This window comes from Dasypus novemcinctus, chromosome 14, assembly GCF_030445035.2.
Source record: "Dasypus novemcinctus isolate mDasNov1 chromosome 14, mDasNov1.1.hap2, whole genome shotgun sequence".
NCBI classification, from domain to species: domain Eukaryota; kingdom Metazoa; phylum Chordata; class Mammalia; order Cingulata; family Dasypodidae; genus Dasypus; species Dasypus novemcinctus.
The window spans coordinates 66,926,003-66,948,939 of record NC_080686.1 but is presented as its reverse complement, the minus strand read 5'-3'; the positions used below and the strand labels follow the sequence as shown (position 1 = coordinate 66,948,939).

General features: G+C 35.5%; 1 protein-coding gene and 1 pseudogene across 50 annotated transcripts in view; one reads left to right on the top strand and one right to left on the bottom strand.

The window, feature by feature from the left end:
- Positions 1-22,937, bottom strand: part of RIMS2 (regulating synaptic membrane exocytosis 2) — a 734,990-nt gene that overhangs the window by 368,803 nt on the left and 343,250 nt on the right. For all 50 annotated transcript variants that reach the window (XM_058275873.1, XM_058275894.2, XM_058275868.2 and 47 more), the window contains one exon: positions 8,980-9,905. In XM_058275873.1, the coding sequence (XP_058131856.1) occupies positions 8,980-9,905 (926 nt within the window). The remainder of the gene's footprint in view (positions 1-8,979; positions 9,906-22,937) is intronic.
- On the top strand, positions 21,157-21,230 carry LOC111763914 (small nucleolar RNA U3; annotated as a pseudogene).

Genomic DNA, 22,937 nt, shown 5'->3' with positions numbered 1-22,937 from the left:
AACTTTTAAATGCTGCATTTTATAAGGGAACAAAACTTCTCCTTTATTTCCAATAGTAAATCTTCCTTTGGCTGAGTGAAGCTAAAACACTCATGCTAAAATTGGAATAATTGTTTAGTATAAAATTATTTTACCAAAATATAGAGTGAGCATACAGATTTATTAATTTTTGACTTTTTAAAACTTCACTTGAGAAAGTTAAGAGTTTAAAAAAAAAGCTAACTGAAAATCTTAAAACAGTTCTCATTATTTCAAACTTATCCTAAAATTTTCAAGTCTACTTGATTCCAAAATTCCTCCTCTGTTTAACTGGTCTCAAACTAAAAAATGAACACTTTCCCTAATTCCTAATGTACAGTGTCTATCAGTTCAATAGCCTATTTTCTTTGCCAGCATATACAGCAAATTAATTAATTTGTGATTATAAAAGGTCATAAATTTCTTTACTGAAATTGACACCTGAAGAGTTCTGGGAAAATGGTGTTGGAGTATGCAGGGAGTGCTCAGCTCTCTCACAAAAACAACAGAAAAAGGGCCAAAAGCTGTCTGAGGAACCTGCTTTGGGGATCAGCAGACCATGTCAGGGCTATGCCACCTCCAGGTGGGCGAGGAAACAGAGATGAAGAACCCAAAATGAGAACCATGAGTTACTACACCCTTGCCACTGTGGGGAAGGGTACCTATATCCCTTACCCTCAAAGAGAGCAGCCCGGATAAAACCCAGGGCCCACTGCATCTGTCTGAGAGGGGAATAGGTATCATTCTCCCTGGAAAAGGGGAGGGTGCAGTGGAGGGAGGAAAGTGGTTTCTCTTCAGTGAATTTGGCTAAGCAAAGTTGGCTTTGAATCTTGGCGCTAACCAGACCAGAAACACTAGCTAGAGGAGGTTGAAAGAAATACCAACATGGAAAGTTTGCAGTGGGCACTATCTGCTGGCTGCTTGGGAAACTGCAAAGAGAAAAACTACTTTTAGGTCTCCCTTAATCCTAAATTCTGGGAGAAAGTCTGTACCCCATTAGTGAGTCCCTGTCCTGATTTTGATAACAAGATAGCAATTTTAAAGACTTAGAATGAGTTACACCAAAAATCAAAGAAAAGTCATGAAAAACAACAAAAACAATAAACACTAGTCAAAAGAGAGAAACTGACTGTCAGAATAAATTCACCAACATATTCAGATGCCTGGACATCAGCAAAAATTACAAGGCATACTGGGAAACAGGAAGATATGGCCCAGCCAAAGGAACAAAGCAAATATACAGACAAGATACAGGATATAAGGCAACTAACCAACAATAATCACATAACTCTCTTAAATCAATACAAAGAATTGAAGGAAAATATGACTAAAGAGATAAAGGATATTAGAAGACATTGGGTGAACAAAAAAGAGCAATCTGAAAGCCAACCAAGAAAAGTAACAAAGCTTATGGAAATGAAAGACACAATGGGTGATATTAAAAATACATTAGAGGTACATATCAGCAAATTTAAATTGATGAAAGACAGATTTGGTGATACTGAAATAGAACATCTGAACTTGAAAAGACAGGAGAAGAGGGAAACGGACTTTGGCCCAGTGGTTAGGGCGTCCGTCTACCACATGGGAGGCCTGCTGTTCAAGCCCCGGGCCTCCTTGACCCATGTGGAGCTGGCCCATGCCCAGTGCTGATGCGCGCAAGGAGTGCCGTGCTACACAGGGGTGTCCCCGCGTAGGGGAGCCCCATGCGCAAGGAGTGCACCCATAAGGAGAGCCGCCCAGCGCGAAGGAGGGAGCAGCCTGCCGAGGAATGGCGCCGCCCACACTTCCCGTGCCGCTGACGACAACAGAAGCGGAAAAAGAAACAAGACGCAGCAAAAAGACACAGAAAACAGACAACCGGGGGAGGGGAGGGGAATTAAATAAATAAAAATAAATCTTTAAAAAAAAAAAAAAGAAAAGACAGGAGAAGAGAAAGAAAAAAGAATGGAAAAAATGGAAGTTTCTCAGGGAATTGAATGACAATGTGAAATGCACAATCGTACATGGTATTGGTTATCGTACATGTTATTGGAAGGGGAAGAGAATAAAAAAGGGGCAGAAAGAATATTTGAGGAAATAATGATTGAAAACCTTCCAACCCATATGAAAGACATAAATATCAATATCCAAGAAGGACAATACACATGAAAAAGACTATACCCAATGAGACCTACTCTAAGACATCTTACTATTCAGAATGACAAATATCAGAGATAGAGGATCCTGAAAGCAGCAACGGAAAAGTAAAGGATCGTATACAAGGGAACCTCAATAAGATGAAGTGCCAACTTCTCATCAAAAACCATGGAGGCGAGAAAACAATGGTATGATGTATTTAAGTTACTGAAAGAACTACTAGCCAAGAATTCTGTATCCAGCAAAACTGTCCTTCAGAAATGAGGGTGAGCTTAAAGTCATCATAGGAAAAAAAAAAAAAAAAAAGAGAGAGAGAAATAATATATTCTCAAAAGACCAGAATTACAAAAGATACTAAAGGCAATGTACAGGCTGAAAGGAAAAACCAAAGGTGGGAGACTTGGGAAAGATAAAGATACTACCAAAAAAAAACCATTACAGACCAATATCTCTAATGAACATAGAAGAAAAAATCCTCAACTTGCAAAGAGAATTCAAAAGCACACTGAAAGAATTATACACCATTATCAAGTAAGGTTTTTTATTTTTTGTTTTGTTTTGTAGGAGGTACAAGGGATTGAACCCAGGACCTAATTCATGGGAAGCAGGCACTCAACCACTGAGCTACAGCTGCTTCCCAATGAGAGTGTTGATTTTTTCATTTGTTTTTGGTTTTGTTTTTTAGGAGGTACTGGGGATTGAACCTGAGACCTCATATGTGGGAAGCAGGCACTCGATCACTTGAGCTATATCCACTCCCATAAAGAAGGTTTTACACCAGGTATGCAAGGATTTTTCAACACAAGAAAGTGACACTTAAATTCAGACACGTATAAAGTTTATCTAGACTTTGTTTTTAACACTTAGGATTCATGCTTCTATCTGAAAGGTTTGTAGTTTACCTTTCCATTTTAAAATGCTGGGTGTTAATATCCAAATTGTTCCCACCCACCTTAACGCCATTCACCCTTCTACAAAAAAATAATTAAAAGGAAGCACTGTTGTACTGCACTTAATAGTCTAATAATTCAATCAAACATTTCACAATTAATAGCTTAGGAGATTGGTGAACACATACACTTTTGCATTCAGTAGCCCAATTTCTACTCAAGGTTTTATGAAAAAACAAATGAGACATGCAACAGTCTCTATGTAACAGGTTAGGACCTGGAATACAGGACCTAAAACCTTCCACAATTGGTTTTTGTGCTTTAAAAAGTTCAAACTTGGGTTATCTGTTATGCACTTGGCCAAATGGTTGTTAACAGGACTGTGTAATTAAAATGAGAAAACAAGCATATGGTGCATTACAATATTAAGATGAAAATATATCTAGTAAGAAAAGGCATAGAGGCTACAATGCATCAATTAACTACTGAACATTTCTAGACCTTTTTCCAGGTCATGAGATGAGGGAAGTAGGAAACACTAGCATCAGGTGAGGCAAAAAATTCTAATATAAGGCAGTAAGCTTTAAACATTTGTGGCCATAATCCACAGTAAGGTATACATTTTACTTCGTGAGCCTATAGAGTATGCACAAGCACACATACACACACACAATTTAAAAATGTTTTATCCTTACTCTGTACACTTCACTCTGAAATATTCTAGTCCAGTCTAGTCTAGTCTTTAAAAAAAGTACGTTCACCATTTCTCAACTGCCTTGAAATGGGAAGGGGGAGAGTGAGTGAGAGGGTAGAGATGGAGGAATTTATCCCACAAGGGATATTTGGCAATGTCTGAAGATATTTTTGGTTGTTACAACTTAGGGTGGGGTTGGGGGAGAGGACAGCTATGGGCATCTAGAGGGTGGAAGCGAGGGATGCTGCCAAATACCTTACAATGTATAAGAAAGTCTCTCTCTCTCTCTCTCTCTCTCTCACACACACACACACACACCACATACTAGTCTCAAATGTCAATAGTACTGAGGAACTCTGTCCTAGATTATCTAAAAATGAACTCATAAATACATTGGAAGGCCAATAATACTTTTTTAACCTATGAAAACTATATTTTAACATTTGAGAGAGAAGTCCAACATTTAAGCTTAGAGATACAATGACATCAGAAATCTAAGACTTATCTCCTTCCATAACCCAAAGACAAAAAGAAAAAAAAAAAAATCAATCCAGTTTCCTAACCCAATGCCAAGTATGGGAAAGCAATGAATATAGCTTTGTAAAGAGCAAACAAGGTGATATGAGTGAAAAGATAAGTGTTACAAGACAGAACACAGGAAATCAGCGGCTATAACCAATGCCTTTCTCCTCTGAAATCCTATAGCATCCTTAGTTCAATGACCTACTACCAATTTCATAAAAGTGGAGAGAATGTCTTAACCATCTCTATATTCTCCACTGAATTTAATCTAACACCTTGCATAAAAGCACTCAAAAAAAGTATTTGGTGGACAAAAGAGTAAATAGAAATCTAGTATTTAGTGAGACATTTAATTATATCTCTAAATTATATCTCAACAAGTTAGGAAATATATTTGTATCCTGGAAATACAACCCTAGTCAATGTGGGGGTATCCTAGAAGATATGAAACCAACCCTAATGACCACAATCCATGTAACCAAGCTATACTTTCATTCAAATCTCTTAAAAACTATCTTGTAGAAGACTTGACTTTGATAGTATATCGAATAAGCAATCCCAAAATGTTTTAAATTTTGTGTGTATACACTACATATAGTCTCATTTGATACCTACAAATACCATGCTATTACCTGGAGCATTATAGATAAGTAAACAGATGTAAAATGATTAAATAGGTAAGACAAGATCATGTAATACAACCAGAATTTGAGATCCTCTTTGACTCCAAAATCCAAATAATGGCCCAGTCATTCATGGATTGTAAAAATCTGTATTACTTAACAGCATATAGGGATAAAATGACATTTATTATAAATTTGGGTGAAATTCTCTATATTTAAAATAATGAAATAGATCCAAAGTGACAAATGAATGAGATACGAACCAAATACAGTAAAGCACAAACAAAGCTGAAGATTAGAAAAAACAGACTGACCATAAGGAAGAGGGGAGAGGGAAAGGGAGAGGGAGAGGGAGTAAACTATAAGCTTGTTGTGGATCACCAATGAAATTCTATTATTTAAAAAGCAGGAAAGATACTGGTATTGCAGAAGCTATATTTTGACATACAAAGGCCTGGAAAGAATCCTTCTGCAACAATAATGTTGCCCGATGCTATCTATCTAGTTCTGATTAACACTTTAGGTTATTCGATCCAAATTTTCTTTTCATATTTTTGAAAAATTGTGCACACAAATGAAAAGGGCCATAAAGAAAAAATTCCTAAGTTTTAAAACATATTTTGAAGTTGTTTAGCCTAGAGATAATAAGCAGCAGCATGATGATCTTTTATAAGTTTATTGATTCTCATCAGAATGATACATCAATGTATAAATATACTGGAAAAGAATGTTTAAATTAAACAAAACATTTTTAATTATTAGATAATACCACTAAATTGCACACTTGCAAGTGGTTAAAAGGGGAAATTTTGAGTTGTGCATACATTACCACAATTAAAAATTTCAAAAATGCTACACTAATAATGAAAAGTCCAGATATGATGCAATTCAATCTCTTTCCCTTACTACCTCAGTCTCTCAAAAGCTACAACTTCTCCTCACTAAATTATACTTTCAGTGGGACTATCAATCAGAAAACAATTATTTATTTTGATTTCTTTCTCCAAAGCTGAATTAAAGTGAGTGTCCATAGGGAACACATATTAGCAGAAACCATACTCTGTGAAAGAAATGATCAGATAGATGAGAAAGAGGACAATCTCCAAGAGTGTCTAATATGAGTTCAGTTTAGCAGATAGAGATGTAAATTGTGTGTATTTTCTTTATTTGATAGATGTTTTAGTTTTGTAGAATAGTATTACATAGAAAAGAGAAACTAATTTTAATTTAACTTATAGCTCTTTTTATTTGTGTGAGATTTTACAAGTGGGCAGGCATCTAACAATCCTGAAAGAAATATAAGCTCTTAGAAGGATACCACATACAAACAGCTTATAAGCATTGGATTGATGCATTTCTGGTTTTGTCTTACATGCTTATATGATAAAAGTAAAGGCATTACTTTGGCATAGGATAATAAAACCACCTACCAGGTAGCCAAACCACTAAAGCTAACAAAACTACATTTTTCTAATTTTTTAGTACTATGATACACTTGGGTGAATGTGAAAAATGACCAAATGACAGACTGATGAATATACTTAAGGATGTATTACAGGTTCTGGAAAATAAATTTCTACATACTACATGATAAAAATTAAGATCTAAGTTTCTCTTTAGAGATAATTATTTTTTAATAAGCATAATTTCCTTAGAATTCATAATGCAACTAGTGTGAAATGAGACTCTATCTTGATTTTTAAATACATACGCATTTTTCCAAATCCATCTGTTGAGTAATTTATTTCCTCCCTGTTGGTTTTTGTTCCTTAAAAAATAACATTAGTTTTAACATACCATATAAGAATTTCATTAATCTATCTATCAAATTTTCTACCAACATCATATTTTCAATTATTGCCCTTTTATCACTACACAATACTACACAATCTCCTTCATTACTTTTAGGTATTCTTGTCTTTTTTCTTCTAGATTATCTTTACAAATAGATATTCCAAGAGTTCATTGGGATTATGACTCGAAAGTTATTAACATCAAGAAATTATTTGGAAAGAATATACAGTTTTGGTCTTCCCAATTTGAAATATCAAAGGAACTTCTACTCATATTTTCCTTTTTATGTCACTCAGTAAAGTTTAATAGCTTTCTTCCAATGGGCCCCTTCATTTCTTGTTATTCTTATGTTATCTTTTCTGATTTTAGTTCATAATGGGAGCTACTTTTCATTTATGTTTATTAACTAATTATTTTTTGTTATAGTATAAAATGATTCCATATTCATTCCATATCTATCTACGTTTCTGATTTCTCTTATTGATTACTCTTGATTCTTATGAACAAGAAATGAATTATTCACCAAATGATGTTAGAAAATTATTGGGAGATGCAAGGATTTGTGTTAGATACTCACTTATCTGTTGTATTTTGGCATATACCAAAATAAATTCCAGATAGATTAAAGAATTAAAGTTTAAAAAATAAATAATAAAATCATGAGAAAATATACAGGTAAATATTTAACTGATTTGGGGATGACTAAAGAGCTTCTAAGGATGACAGTAATGGAAAAATCACCAAAGATACAAAGATTTAGCCATATTAAATTCAATATTACCAAATAACCAAAGAAAAGTAGTAGATAAACATTAAAAAAGAAAATACATATGAAACAAATGACTGTTAAATAGGGTAAAATTATATCTATACAAAAAGCTCTTATGGGAAACGGACTTTGGCCCAGTGGTTAGGGCGTCCGTCTACCATATGGGAGGTCCGCGGTTCAAACCCCGGGCCTCCTTGACCTGTGTGGAGCTGGCCATGCGCAATGCTGATGCGCGCAAGGAGTGCCGTGCCACGCAAGGGTGTCCCCCGTGTGGGGGAGCCCCACGCGCAAGGAGTGCGCCCGTGAGGAAAGCCACCCAGCGTGAAAAGAAAGAGCAGCCTGCCCAGGAATGGCACCGCCCACACTTCCCGTGCCGCTGACGACAACAGAAGCGGACAAAGAAACAAGAGGCAGCAAATAGACACCAAGAACAGACAACCAGGGGAGGGGGGGGAATTAAATAAATAAATAAATCTTTTAAAAAAAAAAAAAAAAAAAAAAAGCTCTTATAAGTCAATAAGAGAAACACTGAAACCCAATAGAAATAAAGACAGAGGAAATAAAAGTAATGATCAGATAATTCACAGACATATCATACAGCCGATCAACATGTAAAACATTAGTTTCACAATCAACTTCAAATTAAAATGACAGACATTATTTTTTGTGGCCTATCCAACCAGCAAAAATTTGTTGCATTGGAACTTAAACCTCAAGCATATCTGGCAGGAGTACAGAGTGTTATAACTTTTCTGGAAAGTAATTTGTTAACTGTATTAAATGATTAAAAGAGTCCAAAGTATGACTATATGTATGTGAAATAATCAGATGTAGGCAAAAATTATATAGAGAGATAAACTTTATAATATTATTTGTACTAGCAATTGGAAGCAACAGCAATTACTTCAAATAAAGGGACAGTTAAATAGTACAGGCTAAATTCTTATCACAAAATATTAGTACAGCCATTTTTTTTAAAGATATTTTTAAAGAACATCTAATGCCATGAAAAATGTTTATATCAATTGAAAAAATCAGGATACAAAACAATATATAGTACGATACCAATTTTTAAAATATGCAAAATATGCATGCATAAGGAAAAAAAGGAAGAAAATACAACGAAATGTAAACAACAGTTAGATCTGGGGAAAAGGATTTTGCACTTGTTTTTCATTTTTTGCACTTTGAGGCATTTTTTCAGATGTTTAAAGGCAGACAAAAATGTTATTTTCAAAATTACAATTAAGATATATTTTCAAAATATGCCAACTAATAATGGGACAAAATTTTCAAAAATAAAGCAAAATATCCATTTAATGAATCAATAGACTGTTCTTCTATATGAACAATTAAAAATACTCATTTTTTATAATTTGAAATATTCTTCATGTAGCCCACACTGATACTAAGAGACTTAAAAATAAAGGTTATAATTCCTACTAAATGTTTGCTCAGATATAAAACCTAAAAAAAAAAATCCTTACCTAATCAATTACAACAGAAATGTGTAATTAGAATGGTGCTTACCTTTTTCACTTACACTCTCACTTTCAATCTCTACATCATCACAACTTGTATATTCAGGTGTGGAAGCTAATTCTTCCTCTGAACTGCTCAACGAAACTTGGCGCATTTTACCTCCTTTTTTTGATTTATGAGGCTTTGGTGGTGGAGGTCTCACTGACTCTGACTGGTCTGAACTGAGAGAATCATTCCTTAACATTGTTTCCATTTTTTCACGTTTTGTTTTCCTTACAGCAGAGCTGGGATCTAAGTGGTGCTGTTTCCTTAATGAGTCAGTACGCCTCATGTCTGGTCTATCAAGGGGTAATGGGCTCCTCCGGGGGGTAGGAGGACTATGATTTGTGGTCCGCTGTGGATAGGAACCTGGACCCTGAGCCTCTCGAGTTCTTTCCACTGAATAAGATCGCTGATTTTCCATTGCAGCTCTACGTTCAGATACAGATCTTTGCCGTGATGGTCGTTCCATCCTTAGCATTGAAATTCTGGATTCTTCCAGTTCAGCATTTGCCAAAGAAACATCACTATGTCTTCTCTCATGCCGTGCACGAGACACTTCAGCATGGATACGCATTTGTTCTTCATAGGGCTGTGGCTTTACTGGATAACGGGCCAAATTCGGATCACTTCGGTAGCGAGCCTGGTACTCCTCCTCTCTCCTTTGTCTTTCATATTCATCTCTGCTCTCCAAATCCTCATCATCTATAATATACTCTTTGGAATGCCTATGACTTCTCCTGTTGGAATCCCTATAACTTATATGATCAGATTCTTCATAAAATTGAGGTTCAGGTTGAGATCGCCTATCAGTATATTCTGAAGGAGATCTAGGCATTGCGCTATCTGAAGTAGCATACTGTGAGTATTCTTCCCTTTCGTCCCTTTGGTCGTATCTTCTATTTTGATCTCTGGACACTGATGGACTTCTTTTCCTATGTAACCAAAAGAAATGGAAGATGAGAAGAGCAATACAAACAATTTTATATTTTATCAATTCATTGGCAGGTTGATGGATAAATTCAAAAAGCAAATAATTCTTTTTGTCTGTTTCTGATTTCATTTTAAAGACTATCCATAACAAAAGTTTTAATAATATTCATTATGTCTAGTTAATTTTAAAAGTACTTAAGTATTTTTGTAATGGTTATTAAACACTGGACAGGCCATATATAGAATATATTATGTTTCGAAATTAGATAATCATCATACTTTGCTGCTGCTATAAAATGGCCTTCATTCTATAACTTCCTTGCTTGGCTTACTACACTAACACCCAATTGTTTATTCAACAGTTTAGAAAAATTCCTCCATCTAGGCTCTCTATTCCTGACACCTTGCTATGAAAGTTCCTTGAAAATGTAATGAAACCAAACTGACCCGGCTCAAGAATTGAATACTTTCTGACTAAAATTAAGTCCTGGCTCTTAAAATTATTCATTTTTTATTCATCATCTGTCTAGATAACTTCCAGTATTGATTCATGTAAATCATTATTTCATCATTATGTGCCCAACCCTTCTTTACAGCATTTACTTGAGACAAACAATTTAAAAATACAAAAAACTTAAAAATATTTTTCTTGTGTTTTTCATTTCCCAGATTACAAAGTGATTTGTTCATCACAACAACTCTAGACATCAGAAAGTATGTTCTTTTTATTCCATCTTAATTAAATTAAGGCCAACTCATTGACACCTCTCCATTCAGTTTCAACATCTTATTCCTCCTATTTCTTTAATCTCAAAAGAAAATCACTGCTTCTTAGTTCTCAACCTGCCCTTTAACACTGATACTACCTAGCAGACCTTGGAATCATACAAAATTGTGTTTGTCAACAAAATAGTTACACTGCCTTGTTCTCTGGCATGACTCTGATAATGTCAGCCATTAGACATAGGAAGAAAAGGGATTGGAATCCTGAAGATGACAGAAAAGATTAGAAAAACAGTTGTGTGGATTTTGCCAGGACAAGAATAGGTGATGATGAGAAACTGGGGTCAGTTAAAGTTAAAGATGACTTAATGAGCTAAGTTTTAAATTCTTAGACAATACATTTGTGGTCCAAAAGCAGGAGCAGAGAAAGGATGTGGTGGAATGAACTAGCCTAGCAATATCATTGTTCCTTTCCAAATCTCCTCTGCGTCACTGAACTCCATTTGCCCATATCTGGAATACAGTCTATCAAAGTATCAATCAGGATTCATTAACAAAAAGAGAAGCCACTCTAGATTTTCCAGGTATGAAGGATTTTAATACAGGCATCAATTGGCTAGAGGAATGAAGACCAGGAAAATTAATGCTGCTGATCTCAGTCTGCAAAACCAAAACAGGGTTTCTCATGAAGCTCATTTTGAGGTTGCTGTGACTCTTAAGTGTCCCTGAGAAGTTGCCATCAATTATCTCAGCTGCTTACAGCATCAGAGTGGTCAAATAACAGGAGCTTGCCAGCGGGGCACTAAGATTTTCATGTCTGCCCATTTGCTTGACTACAACTGCTGCTTGACAATAATGGCTTCTGTATCTCTTCCACCATGCAAATCTCAAATAAGCAGCTATCCATGGTAAGATTCTAATCTGCAGCCATAAAAGGAAAAGTATTACCATAAATGAAGGTACTGGTATGTTCCCCTAAATATGTTATCATTAAACAAGTGGATATGATTTTTTTTTACATTTAAAGCTCTGTAAAAAATTAAAGAAAATACAAAAATTGTTAAACAAAACCATAGACTCCAACAGTTTAAAATGGAAATCAAAGCAGAGACTCAAAATAAATATTTTAGTATTAAACCACACAACATCTTATGTGTTCATTATGCATCATTCATTTTACTTTAGTCATTATTTTTAGGCATATGACTACAGAAATAAATACTTTAGCATGGTGGCAATATGTTATGAAAGAACACTAAAGTTAAAGAGACCTATGTTTCTTAGTCCAATTTTTGCTATTAACCAGTTGTTTGAACCTACATAAGTCATCTCGTCTTTGGGAGTCTGTGCTTTAAAGAGAGAGACATTGATTATATACATTAATCATACATTATTTTAACAAACATTTAGGGAAACGGACTTGGCCCAGTGGTTAGGGTGTCCATCTATCACATGGAAGGCCCACGGTTCAAACCCCAGGCCTCCTTGACCCATGTGGAGCTGGCCCATGCACAGTGCTGATGCGCGCAAGGAGTGCCCTGCCACACAAGGGTGTCCCCCGCGTAGGGGAGCCCCACGCGCAAGGAGTGCGCCCCTTAAGGAGAGCCACCCAGCGCCAAAGAAAGTGGACAACAGAAGCGGACAAAGAAACAAGACGCAGCAAATAGACACAGAGAACAGACAATGGGGGGGGAGGGGAATTAAATAAATAAATAAATCTTAAAAAACAAAACAAAACAAAACAAACATTTATTGAGTAAGAACTATATTCCCCACCCTATAACAGGATAGGAATACAGAAATAAATAAGACATTATCCTTTATCTTAAGAAGCTGAATGCTTCTAAAGACCCCTTCCATTTCTTAGAGACTATGATCTCATAATATTGATACCATTTCATCAAGGCATGCCTTGACTTAAAACATAGCAAAAAATAATAAGCATACTACTGTCAAAATGTAATTTGCTGACAGCTAGTGCTCATTTTCAACGTACATCTCATTAATTGGCTAATTACATCTAGTTACTTCAATTACTAAAAAAAATACTGACAAATAAATGAGAATTTCTGGAGGGAACTCTTAAAGAATTAAGTAATTAAATCAGTTCCTTCTCAAACTGACAATTTACCCTCCATTAGATGCAGGCTTTATGTTAAGAGTTCAAATATATCAGTATGTTAAATATAAATAGTAATTTTTCCAATCTAAGTTAATTAATGTTTGTCTCAAAAAAAATAAGCTATTTATAAACTTAATTTAGTAACAAGAAATTGGTGCTGTTCCAAGAGTAAGATTCTAGTGATCTTCAAATTTATATGGTACATAAGAAAACAGTTTTTAAAATTTCATTAGGAATTGGCTAATGAAATTAATTCTAATTTTCCTAAAATTCAATTTGGACTTAATAAGAAATTATATATATACATATTTGGAGACATAAAACAAGAAGTAATATGTGATTTGTTCAATGAAAGCAATATTACCTCATCAATAAGACCAGCCCGTCAGCTAGGAGCTCTCTTTCATGCCTTAATATTTCCCCTTGCGTAACAGTGCTCTTCCTACTTGCAATCACCTAATCTGTGTTCTGTCCCCTCCATCAAGCTTTAAGTTTTGAGCCAGAAATGATAGTGTCTAATATGTGTTTGTAGCTCCAGTATTTATTCATTAACTCAACAAATATTTATTTAGGCCTTACAACGTGCTAGAAATGATTCTAGTTGCTAGGAAAATAACAGAGAAAAAAAAAAACATAAGATCCATGCTCTTAGAAATTAGAAATCTAATTTCTAGTAGAGTAAAGAGTAAGCATACAAAAAATAAAGTAAGATAATGTCAGTGTTAAATACTATGAAAAATTAAGAGATAAATGATAAAAAAGAGCTGAGGAGGTCTATTTTCAACAAGAAAGGTCTTTCTGAAAAAGGTACATGTGTGCTAAGACTGGAAAAAATGTATTTACACCTAGTAAAGGCCAAATTATATAAAATATATAACTTCACTGGAAATTTTCTTAATATCCTCATTAAGTTGCTATTATTTTCACTATTTTTCTACTCAACACTGTTTATATAAAATATAAATCCCTCATGGAGGAATAGAATATGAATTAGAGTGAACTTACTGATATTCTATTCATGAACTATTGTGATTAGTAATTGAAGAAAATGTGGCATTGGTGTGGAGAAAGTGGCCATGGTGGCTGCTAGGGGTGGGGAATGGGAGGAAGAGATGAGATGTGGAGGTGTTTTCGGGACTTAGAGTTGTCCTGGGTGATGCTGCAGGGACAGTTACCGGACACCGAATGTCCTCCCATGGCCCACTGGGTGGAACATGGGAGAGTGTGGGCTATGATATGGACCATTGACAATGAGGTGCAGCGGTGCTCAGAGATGTATTCACCAAATGCAATGAATGTCTCATGATGATGGAGGAGATTGTTGCTATGGGGGGAGGAGTGGGGTGAGGGAGGTGAGGGGTATATGGGGACCTCATATTTTTTAATGTAATATTAAAAAAATAAATAAAGACCAAAAAAAGAAAAAAAACAATAAAGGTGTCTGAGGAGTCTCTACTCGCAAACCCCCTGAAAAATATATATATATATATATGTATAAATTCCTCAGTAGCAGTTTGATGTTAGTGATGAATTCTAAAAAGAAATAATGGATTATGTTTGTAAACGGATCTTTTCCTCTGGGCATATTAGATTATATTGGATTCACAGGTTTACTTGATTAAGTAATTATGTAAACCTCTTCTGCCAATAGGGCCTTTAGTCCCCACTCTTTGGTGAGTGGGGACTCACAGATAAAAGACATGGCAAAGGACAGAGATGAGGGTTTTCCATGTTGGAGCTCTGATGTTGAAGTTTAATGCTGAAGCCTTAAGCTGGAGCTCCAGGAAGTAAGATCACAGAGGAAAGAGAAGCCAGCCCCAGGAAGAGAGGAACACTGAGCCCAGGAAGAAGCAAGCCTTGGGAAGAAAGGAACCCTGGACCCAAAGAGAAGGAAGACCCTAGAAGGGAGGAACCCAGGAAGCCTGAACCCTCGCAGATGTCAGCAGCCACCTTGCTCCAACACGTGAAAGTAGACTTTGGTGAGGGAAGTTAACTTATGCGTTATGGCCTGGTATCTGTAAGCTCCTACTCCAAATAAATATCCTTTATAAATATCAACTAATTTCTGGTATTTTGCATCAGCACTCCTCTGGCTGACTAATACCTGCTCCCTTCCAAAAGATTACATTGTTCACTATTTTCCTTCTAAACTAATGAAAATTCCATTTCGCCATTAAACCCATGCCAAAAACATCAGAGTGAATGTTTACTAGTTTCATAACACTCTCATAGATACTTGGTTGCCTTAACAAAATGTTTGTTAATACAAATTAATCTCTAAAATGTGGAACTTAAGGTCATACATGAAAGTGAAATAAAAAATTTCAGGGGAGGTGGACTTGGCCCAGTGGTTGGGGCGTCTGTCTACCACATGGGAGGTCCGCGGTTCAGACCCCGGGCCTCCTTGACCGGTGTGGGGCTGGTGTGGGGCTGGCCTATTCGCAGTGCTGATGCGCACTGGGGGCGAGGGGGAGCCCCACGTGCAGGGAGTGCACCCGTGTGGGGAGAGCCACCCAGCGCGTGGGAGAGTGCGGCCTGCCCAGGAATGGCGCCGCCCAGACTTCCCATGCTGCTGGCGACAACAGAAGCAGACAAAGAAACAAGACAGAGAGGGCAGACACAGAGAATGGAGGCCGGGGGAGGTGGGGGGGGGGGGGGGGGAGTTAAATAAAAAAAAAAATTTTCAGGACATTTACAGAGAAAACAGGATATTTGAGAGGCAGTTCAACCACAGTGGCTCTCTATTCCACTGATTACCTCCTCCCTAGGTGAGCAATATTACCCTTTAGAATATCCAGTTTCATGAGAACAGGGAGCCTGGATCTAAAGAGTTTGGCACATAGTAGGTACTCAATAAGCATCTGTTGACTGAATGAATTGAACAATTAATTAATTCTCCCTTAGGTTATCTCCATTTTTTATGGCTTGTTCTTTTCTTCTTTCCTCAAACCCAATGACTTGTTAAAATAGTCGAGTTCTTTTTTTCCCTTCCTGCTTCCCATATCAGTAACAGCACCTTAAGTGAGACAAACTATTTTTATCAGCAGTGTGTAATTTAGCTCTACTTTATGTTCATTTGACTTGTCTTTGGCTTTCAGAATCCAACTATTATATAAAATGACTTCTTTGAGAACATGCATTTTAAGTATCAATCACTTTACAAGTTAATTTTTGGAAGAAAACGTCTTTGTAAATTAAGGATTTCCAGTAATATATTTAACAACTATCTGGGTATTAAAGGACAGAAGTTATTTTTTAAAAAGTAACTTCACTACTACCCAGAGAACTTAATATGATATTAAAAAGTAAATAAGGTATAAAATGAATATAGTGAGTCTTTCTGACATAGGAATTATAATGTGTTTGATTGATAAATGAGAATATCTACTTCCTATTGTAGAATTCAGTACGAAGAGACAGATTTTTCATTGCTTGGCAAGAACACATTATTATTTTTAGAATAAAACCTTGCCTTCCTTCTAGCATAGCTTTAATATATTATAAGATATGATACCTTAAGTGTATTTAAAAAAAACAAATTCCATGTTAGAGAACAGTGATAATATATATCACACTTTTAAAATCATCATCACTGTTCTAGTTTTACTTAAATTCAAAACATTACATCCAAAAACAATAGGATATACATTCTTCTTGAGCACCATGGATCATTCTTGGGAAGAGACCACATGTTAGGTCAGAGGAATTCTCAACAAATTTGGAAATTATGAAATTATAAAAAGCTCTTTCACTGGCCACAGTGGAATGAAATTAGAAGTCAATAAAGGACAAAGAACTGGAATAGCACAAATATATAGAAGTTAAATAACAAATTCTTAAACAATTTGTGGGTCAAAGAGGAAATTGCCAGAGAAATCAGCAACCACCTTGAAGCAAATGAAAATGAGATCATAGCATACCAAAATTTATGGAAGTGGTTGAATCAGCACTCAGAGGGAAATTCATAGCCCTAAATGCCAACATTAAAAAAGAAGAAAAAGCTAAAATCAAAGACCTAACTGCACAACAGGAGGAACTAGAAAAAGAACAAACTAATCCCAAATTAAGCAGAAGAAACAAAATAAAAGATTATAACAGATATAAATGAAATTGAGAATTTAAAACATTAGAGAGAATTAACAGAACATAATACTGGTTCTTTGAGAAGATTAATAAAATTGACAAAACTTTAGCTAAACTTACAAAGAAAAAAAAGAGAAGATGCAAATAAATAAAATCAGAAATGAGGAAGGGGATATCACAACTGACCCAACAGAAATAAAGAGTATCATAAGAGGATACTTTGAGGGAAACGGACTTTGGCCCAGTGGTTAGGGCGTCCGTCTACCATATGGGAGGTCCGCGGTTCAAACCCCGGGCCTCCTTGACTCGTGTGGAGCTGGCCATGCGCAGTGCTGATGCGCGCAAGGAGTGCAGTGCCACGCAAGGGTGTCCCCCGCGTGGGGGAGCCCCCACGCGCAAGGAGTGCGCCCGTGAGGAAAGCCGCCCAGCGTGAAAAGAAAGTGCAGCCTGCCCAGGAATGGCGCCGCCCACACTTCCTGTGCCGCTGACGACAACAGAAGCGGACAAAGAAACAAAAGCAGACAAAGAAACAAGACGCAACAAATAGACACCAAGAACAGACAACCAGGTGAGGGGGGGAAATTAAATAAATAAATCTTTTAAAAAAAAAAAAAGGAGGATACTTTCAAAAATTGTATGCCAAAAAAAAATGCACTATTTAGAATGAAATGGACAAGTTTCTAGATGAAGAGCAACCTACATTTATGAAAGAAGAAATAAAAGAACTCAACAGCCCACTCACAAGTAGTGAGATTGAATTAGTCATCAAAAACCTCCCAACCAAGAAAAGCCCAGGACCAGATGGCTTCAAAGGTGAATTCTGCCAAACAATTCAGAAAAAAATTAATTCCAATCTGGCTGAAACTCCTCAAAAATAATGAGGAAGAAGTAACATTACCTACCTCATTCTATGATGCCAACATTGCCCTAATATTAAAGCTCATTCTATGATGCCAACATTGCCCTAATACCAAAGCTACATAAAGACACTACAAGAAAACTACACACAAGACATATCTCTCTAGTGAACTTAGATGCAAAAATCCACAACAAAACATTTGCTAAACGAGTCCAACAATGCATACAACAAAACTAACATGGTCAAACTTGCATGGTATTGGTACAAGGATAAACACACTGACCAATGGAATCTAATTGAGAGTTCATTTGCACAGACCCACATATATATGGTCAACTGATTTCAACAAGGCCACCAAGCCCACTTAACTGGGAAAGAATAATCTCTTTAACAAATGGTGCTGGGAGAACTGGAAATCCATATCCAAAAGAATGAATGATCACCATCTCATGCCCTAAACAAAAATTAACTCAGGATTGATGAAAGACCTAAATACAAGAATCAAGACCATAAAACTCCTAGAAGGTAATGGAGGAAAACATCTACAAACCTTGTGTTAGGGAATGGTTTCATGAATTTTACAGGCAAATTGCAAGCAATGAAAGAAAAAATAGATAAATGGGACTTCCTCAAAATTGAAAACTTTTGTGCTTCAAAGGAGTTTGTCAAGAAAGTGAAAAGGCAGCCTACTCAATGGGAGAAAATGTTTGAGAATCACTTATCCAGTAAGGGTCTAATATCTAACATATATAAAGAAATCTTACATCTCAAAAATAAAAAACAAAAACAAAAACAATCCATTTAAAAATGGGCAATAGATTTTAATAGACACTTTTCCAAAGAGGAAATACAAATGGCTAAAAAGCACATGAAAAAATGCTCAACATCCCTAGCCATGAGGGATATGCAAATCAAAACTAGAAACAGCATCTTACACCTATTAGACTGGCTACTATTAAAAAACAAAGAAACAGAAGCAATGGAGAGGATGTGGAGGAATACTGATCCAGTACTGGTGGAAACATAGAATAGTGCAGCCACTGTAAAGGAGAGTTTGATGATTTTTCAGGAAGCTAAGTATAGAATTGCCATATGCAATCCTAATACTAAAGAATATACCATAAAAATTCAAAGCAGAGACATGAACAGATATATGCATACCAATGTTCATCATGACATTATTCATAATTGCCAAAAGTTGGAAGCAACCCAAGTATCCATCAATGGATGACTGGATAAACAACATGTGGTACATATATACAATGGAATATTACTCAGCAGTAAGAAGGAATGAAGTATTAACACATGCAACAACATGGATGAATCTCAAAGACCTGCTGTTGAGTGAAGTAAGCTAGTCACTAAAGGACAAATATTGCATGATCTCATTGATATTAACTAAGGATATTGAGCAGACTCACAGAGGTAGAGTCTGGAAGATAGGTTACCCAGAGATAAAAAGAGAGTAGAGTGTGGTGAGCCAATGCTTAATCTGGGAAGATTGTATGATGAAGTGGATGGGGGTGGTTTGGCAGCAGTCAGGGGTGATGGTGGTGCAGTGATGTGAGTGGGGTCAACATGCTGGAGTGTGTGAGGGGAGTTGGAAGGGTGGGTTGGGCTATCCATGAAGCTGGGGGGAGGACTGAAGGAAGGAACAAGTAAACTCCGGGAATTTGTAGATCTGTGGTTGAAACTACAATGGTGGGAGGATGTAAGCAGGGTTGGGGAGGAGTGCACCTGGGGAATGAAATATGAATGTGTCATTTTGTCATAGGGTGTTATCTTAGCGAGTAGAAACCTACACAATAGCCAAGAAAATATTAAACTCCCATCCTGAGCGGGGGTCTTTCTAAGTTCTCAAATAAGGTGGCAAGTTTCTCTAGAGTACATATGCAGAGCCAAATAATAGAAAGCAGATTGAAGACACCAAACCTTCTATATTAATGCTTGCACATATAAACCTTATTCTTGTAAAATTGGAACTTAGCCTAATAATAACTATTGCCTAAGAATTACCTCATGAAAACCTCTGTATTACTCAAATGTGGCCTCTCGCTAAGCCAAAGTCAGCAAATAAACTCACAATCTTCCCTCTGGTGTGGGATATGACTCCCAGAGATAAGCCTCCCTGGCACCAAGGGATTATAACAAGCATCAACCAGAAAAGCATTTGGAAAAAAAAGACCTTGACCCAAAGGGGGAAATAATAAATATAAAAGAGTTTTTATAGCTAAGAGATTTCAAAGTGAGTCAGGAGCTCTTTCCAGAGGATACGCTTATACACATCTCAGGCAGATCTCACTAATTGTCACAGTAAACAAAGCCATCTGGACACTATGGGTGCAAGGCAAACAACCCTATGAATCAGCAACCCATTGGTGGGCCTTACCTTCATATATATTATAACCTATATCCCCAATGTATCAGAGTTAGACTAATCTATAATTTCCCTACATATGATTCTTCTGTCCCTTTTATTGAATCTATAACTAACAATATACTCATTAAATAAATGTCCCAGAGACTCAAGCCTTCAGTCTGGTCATATGCCAATTGAGCCCTGAATCTGAACAAGAGGTGCAACATCTCCTCTCCAGGTCATTAGACTTTCCCAGGAAAACTAACAAAAAAGATGATGATGGACTAACCCATCCCAAAAAGCAAAGAGTATCTACAGCTGCAAGCAAAACAGTTTCTTCTATCTGCCCCATAAGATCTAAGCCCTCTCTAAATCTTAAGCAAAGTGGGCATTACTGTTCCAAAAATCCCCAAAACTGAGGAAAGAACAAACAGAAGGGGGGGGAATGCAACCATGGACCAAAGTAGACTTATTACTGTAGTAACAAAAGATTAATAACACTGATATAAAGATAGTGGTTACCAGAGGTTCTGAGGGGAGAGAGAGGGAAGAACTGCTGGAACATAGGACATTAAAATTGTTCTGCATGATATTCCAATGATGCAGAAAGTCCATTAGACATTTTGTCAAAATGTATAAAATTACCATGCAAAGTGTAAACCGTAAAATAAACTATAGACCTTAGCGATTAGCAATGCTTGACTATTTGTTCATCAATTGTAACAAATGTACCACACTAATGCAAGATGTTATTAATAGGGGGAAATTAGGCAGAGAGAGAGGTTGGGGGATTTGGGAATCCCCTATACTTTTGATGTTATTTTTCTATAATCTAAAGCTTCTTTAAAAATAAGTTTATTATATGAAAAAATAATTCAAGATACAAATTATGGTGAAATTGGAGGAAATAAAACAAGTGTATAACTCATAAGTACACAACAGTGTATAAAGCATAAATTTTTTAAAAAAGTGTATAACATAAATTATAATCCAGAGGAATGGAGAAATTAACTAGGATGTTATACTTCATTTAATCCATCCAAAGCCCTAAAAAATTAAGAGACAGAATCCAAAATTATATCTTTTTTTAGAATAAAATATATTCATAAGACTATACTTTCAGGGATCATTTCTATAGTTGTTTACTAAAATATATTCATGATATTGTACACTGACTTAATTTGAATGTATTTATATTTACTTTTCAGTTACCTAATATCTATGCATCTTCTTTTATTGAAACCTAGGTTGTTACAGTTATTTTCTCTTCCATATAATTATAGTGGTTCTTAACTGGAACCATGTTATTGAAAATGAAAATTTAAACACCCTAAATTTGTCTTACTCACATCTATTTATTGTTATTCATTTTTGTCATATGAATTAACTATTCAATCTATTTCTATACATTCAAGCTATATTATTCACACAAGATATTCCATTTATAAATCTTATTCTGACTAGACACCATAACTTGACCAAGAAACTCTATCAATTAATCTCCTTGAAATTCCAGGTCCAAAAATCATACTGACTGATGGGAAAACTCCAAATAAAAAGCTTCTTTTCCAATTAAAGGCACTTTTCCCAATTTCCCAAAGATATATTTTCAATTCACATACTATGTACTCATTCATCATGTATTTACAGTGGTTTCCATTTGAATATTTACTACCTTTACCATCTAATGTGGTTTTATTATACCATCTACAATACTGAACATATATACCATAAAATAATGATCTCAGAAAATATAATCTAGTGAACATTTGAAACCATTTATAAAGACAGTGAAAGATTATATGGAAACTTAAGCTTTTAATTCATAATTTTTAACTCAAATGAAAATATATACATTTCTTAAGAATCATAATGATATAAGGTGAGGATTACTAATTTCTGTGAAATCAAATGTAATATTACTATTAAATATTACCTATAAGAAAATATCTTACACATAATCTTACTTAGTAGAGATCATTTAAAAGTTGTCATTTTCTAAATAAAAAGAGTGTACATGACATTTTCAGCTCAATAATCTCAAAAAATATCCCCATCTTTTTAAAAACTTTATAAATCATGGATATTGCTAAGTAAACAAAAATGTTTCATTAGTACAATTACATAAGCTAAACATATAGTTTAAAGACAACGTTGCAATCAAATTCTAAAAATTTAAGCTGTTAAAACACATTAAGGATTTAGCAAAAGTTAACAATCCTGCAAAACCTGAAATATGTAAGTTTCATTTCTACAATTCCTACAAAAAAGTTTTAACAAATACAATGCATATGCATCAAAAGCAAAAAATAAATGTTTTAGTGTAACAAGTAATATTTAACACATTTTTATTGTTTTACCTTTTGCTCAACCAATGTACATCTGTCAAGCATGAAGCATCATGCAGACAAAAATACATCAACACTGCGCCAGGCAGTGCTTCCATTTAATCCTTCTAGCTTTAGCAAAATCATGAGTCATCATTAATCAGATGATTTGAAAATCTCCACTTGCTTACAATCACTTTATTTTAAACCCTAGTTACTAATACATTATGCATAAAACAACACTCTTTCAAGACAAAGTCATAAAATCGTCTAGTGATAGGCCTGCTATGGAAGAAGTTATTCTTTAATTCTGTTGCTATGTGACTGCACAAAGCTTGAGGTCAAATAAGAATTTACTCTGTAAGGAGGATTATGTTATTTAGCTGATTATTGCCTTACAGAACTGAACACAAATGCAACCTACATTCCAAGGCATTTCTGGACAATACATTTGAAATTGACAGATTCAGGAACTTATTATAACCATGTTCTCCTATAAATAACAGTATTCTAAAATAAGAGAATTCATTGTATGAATTACTGTTAAGTCTACTGCTCAGC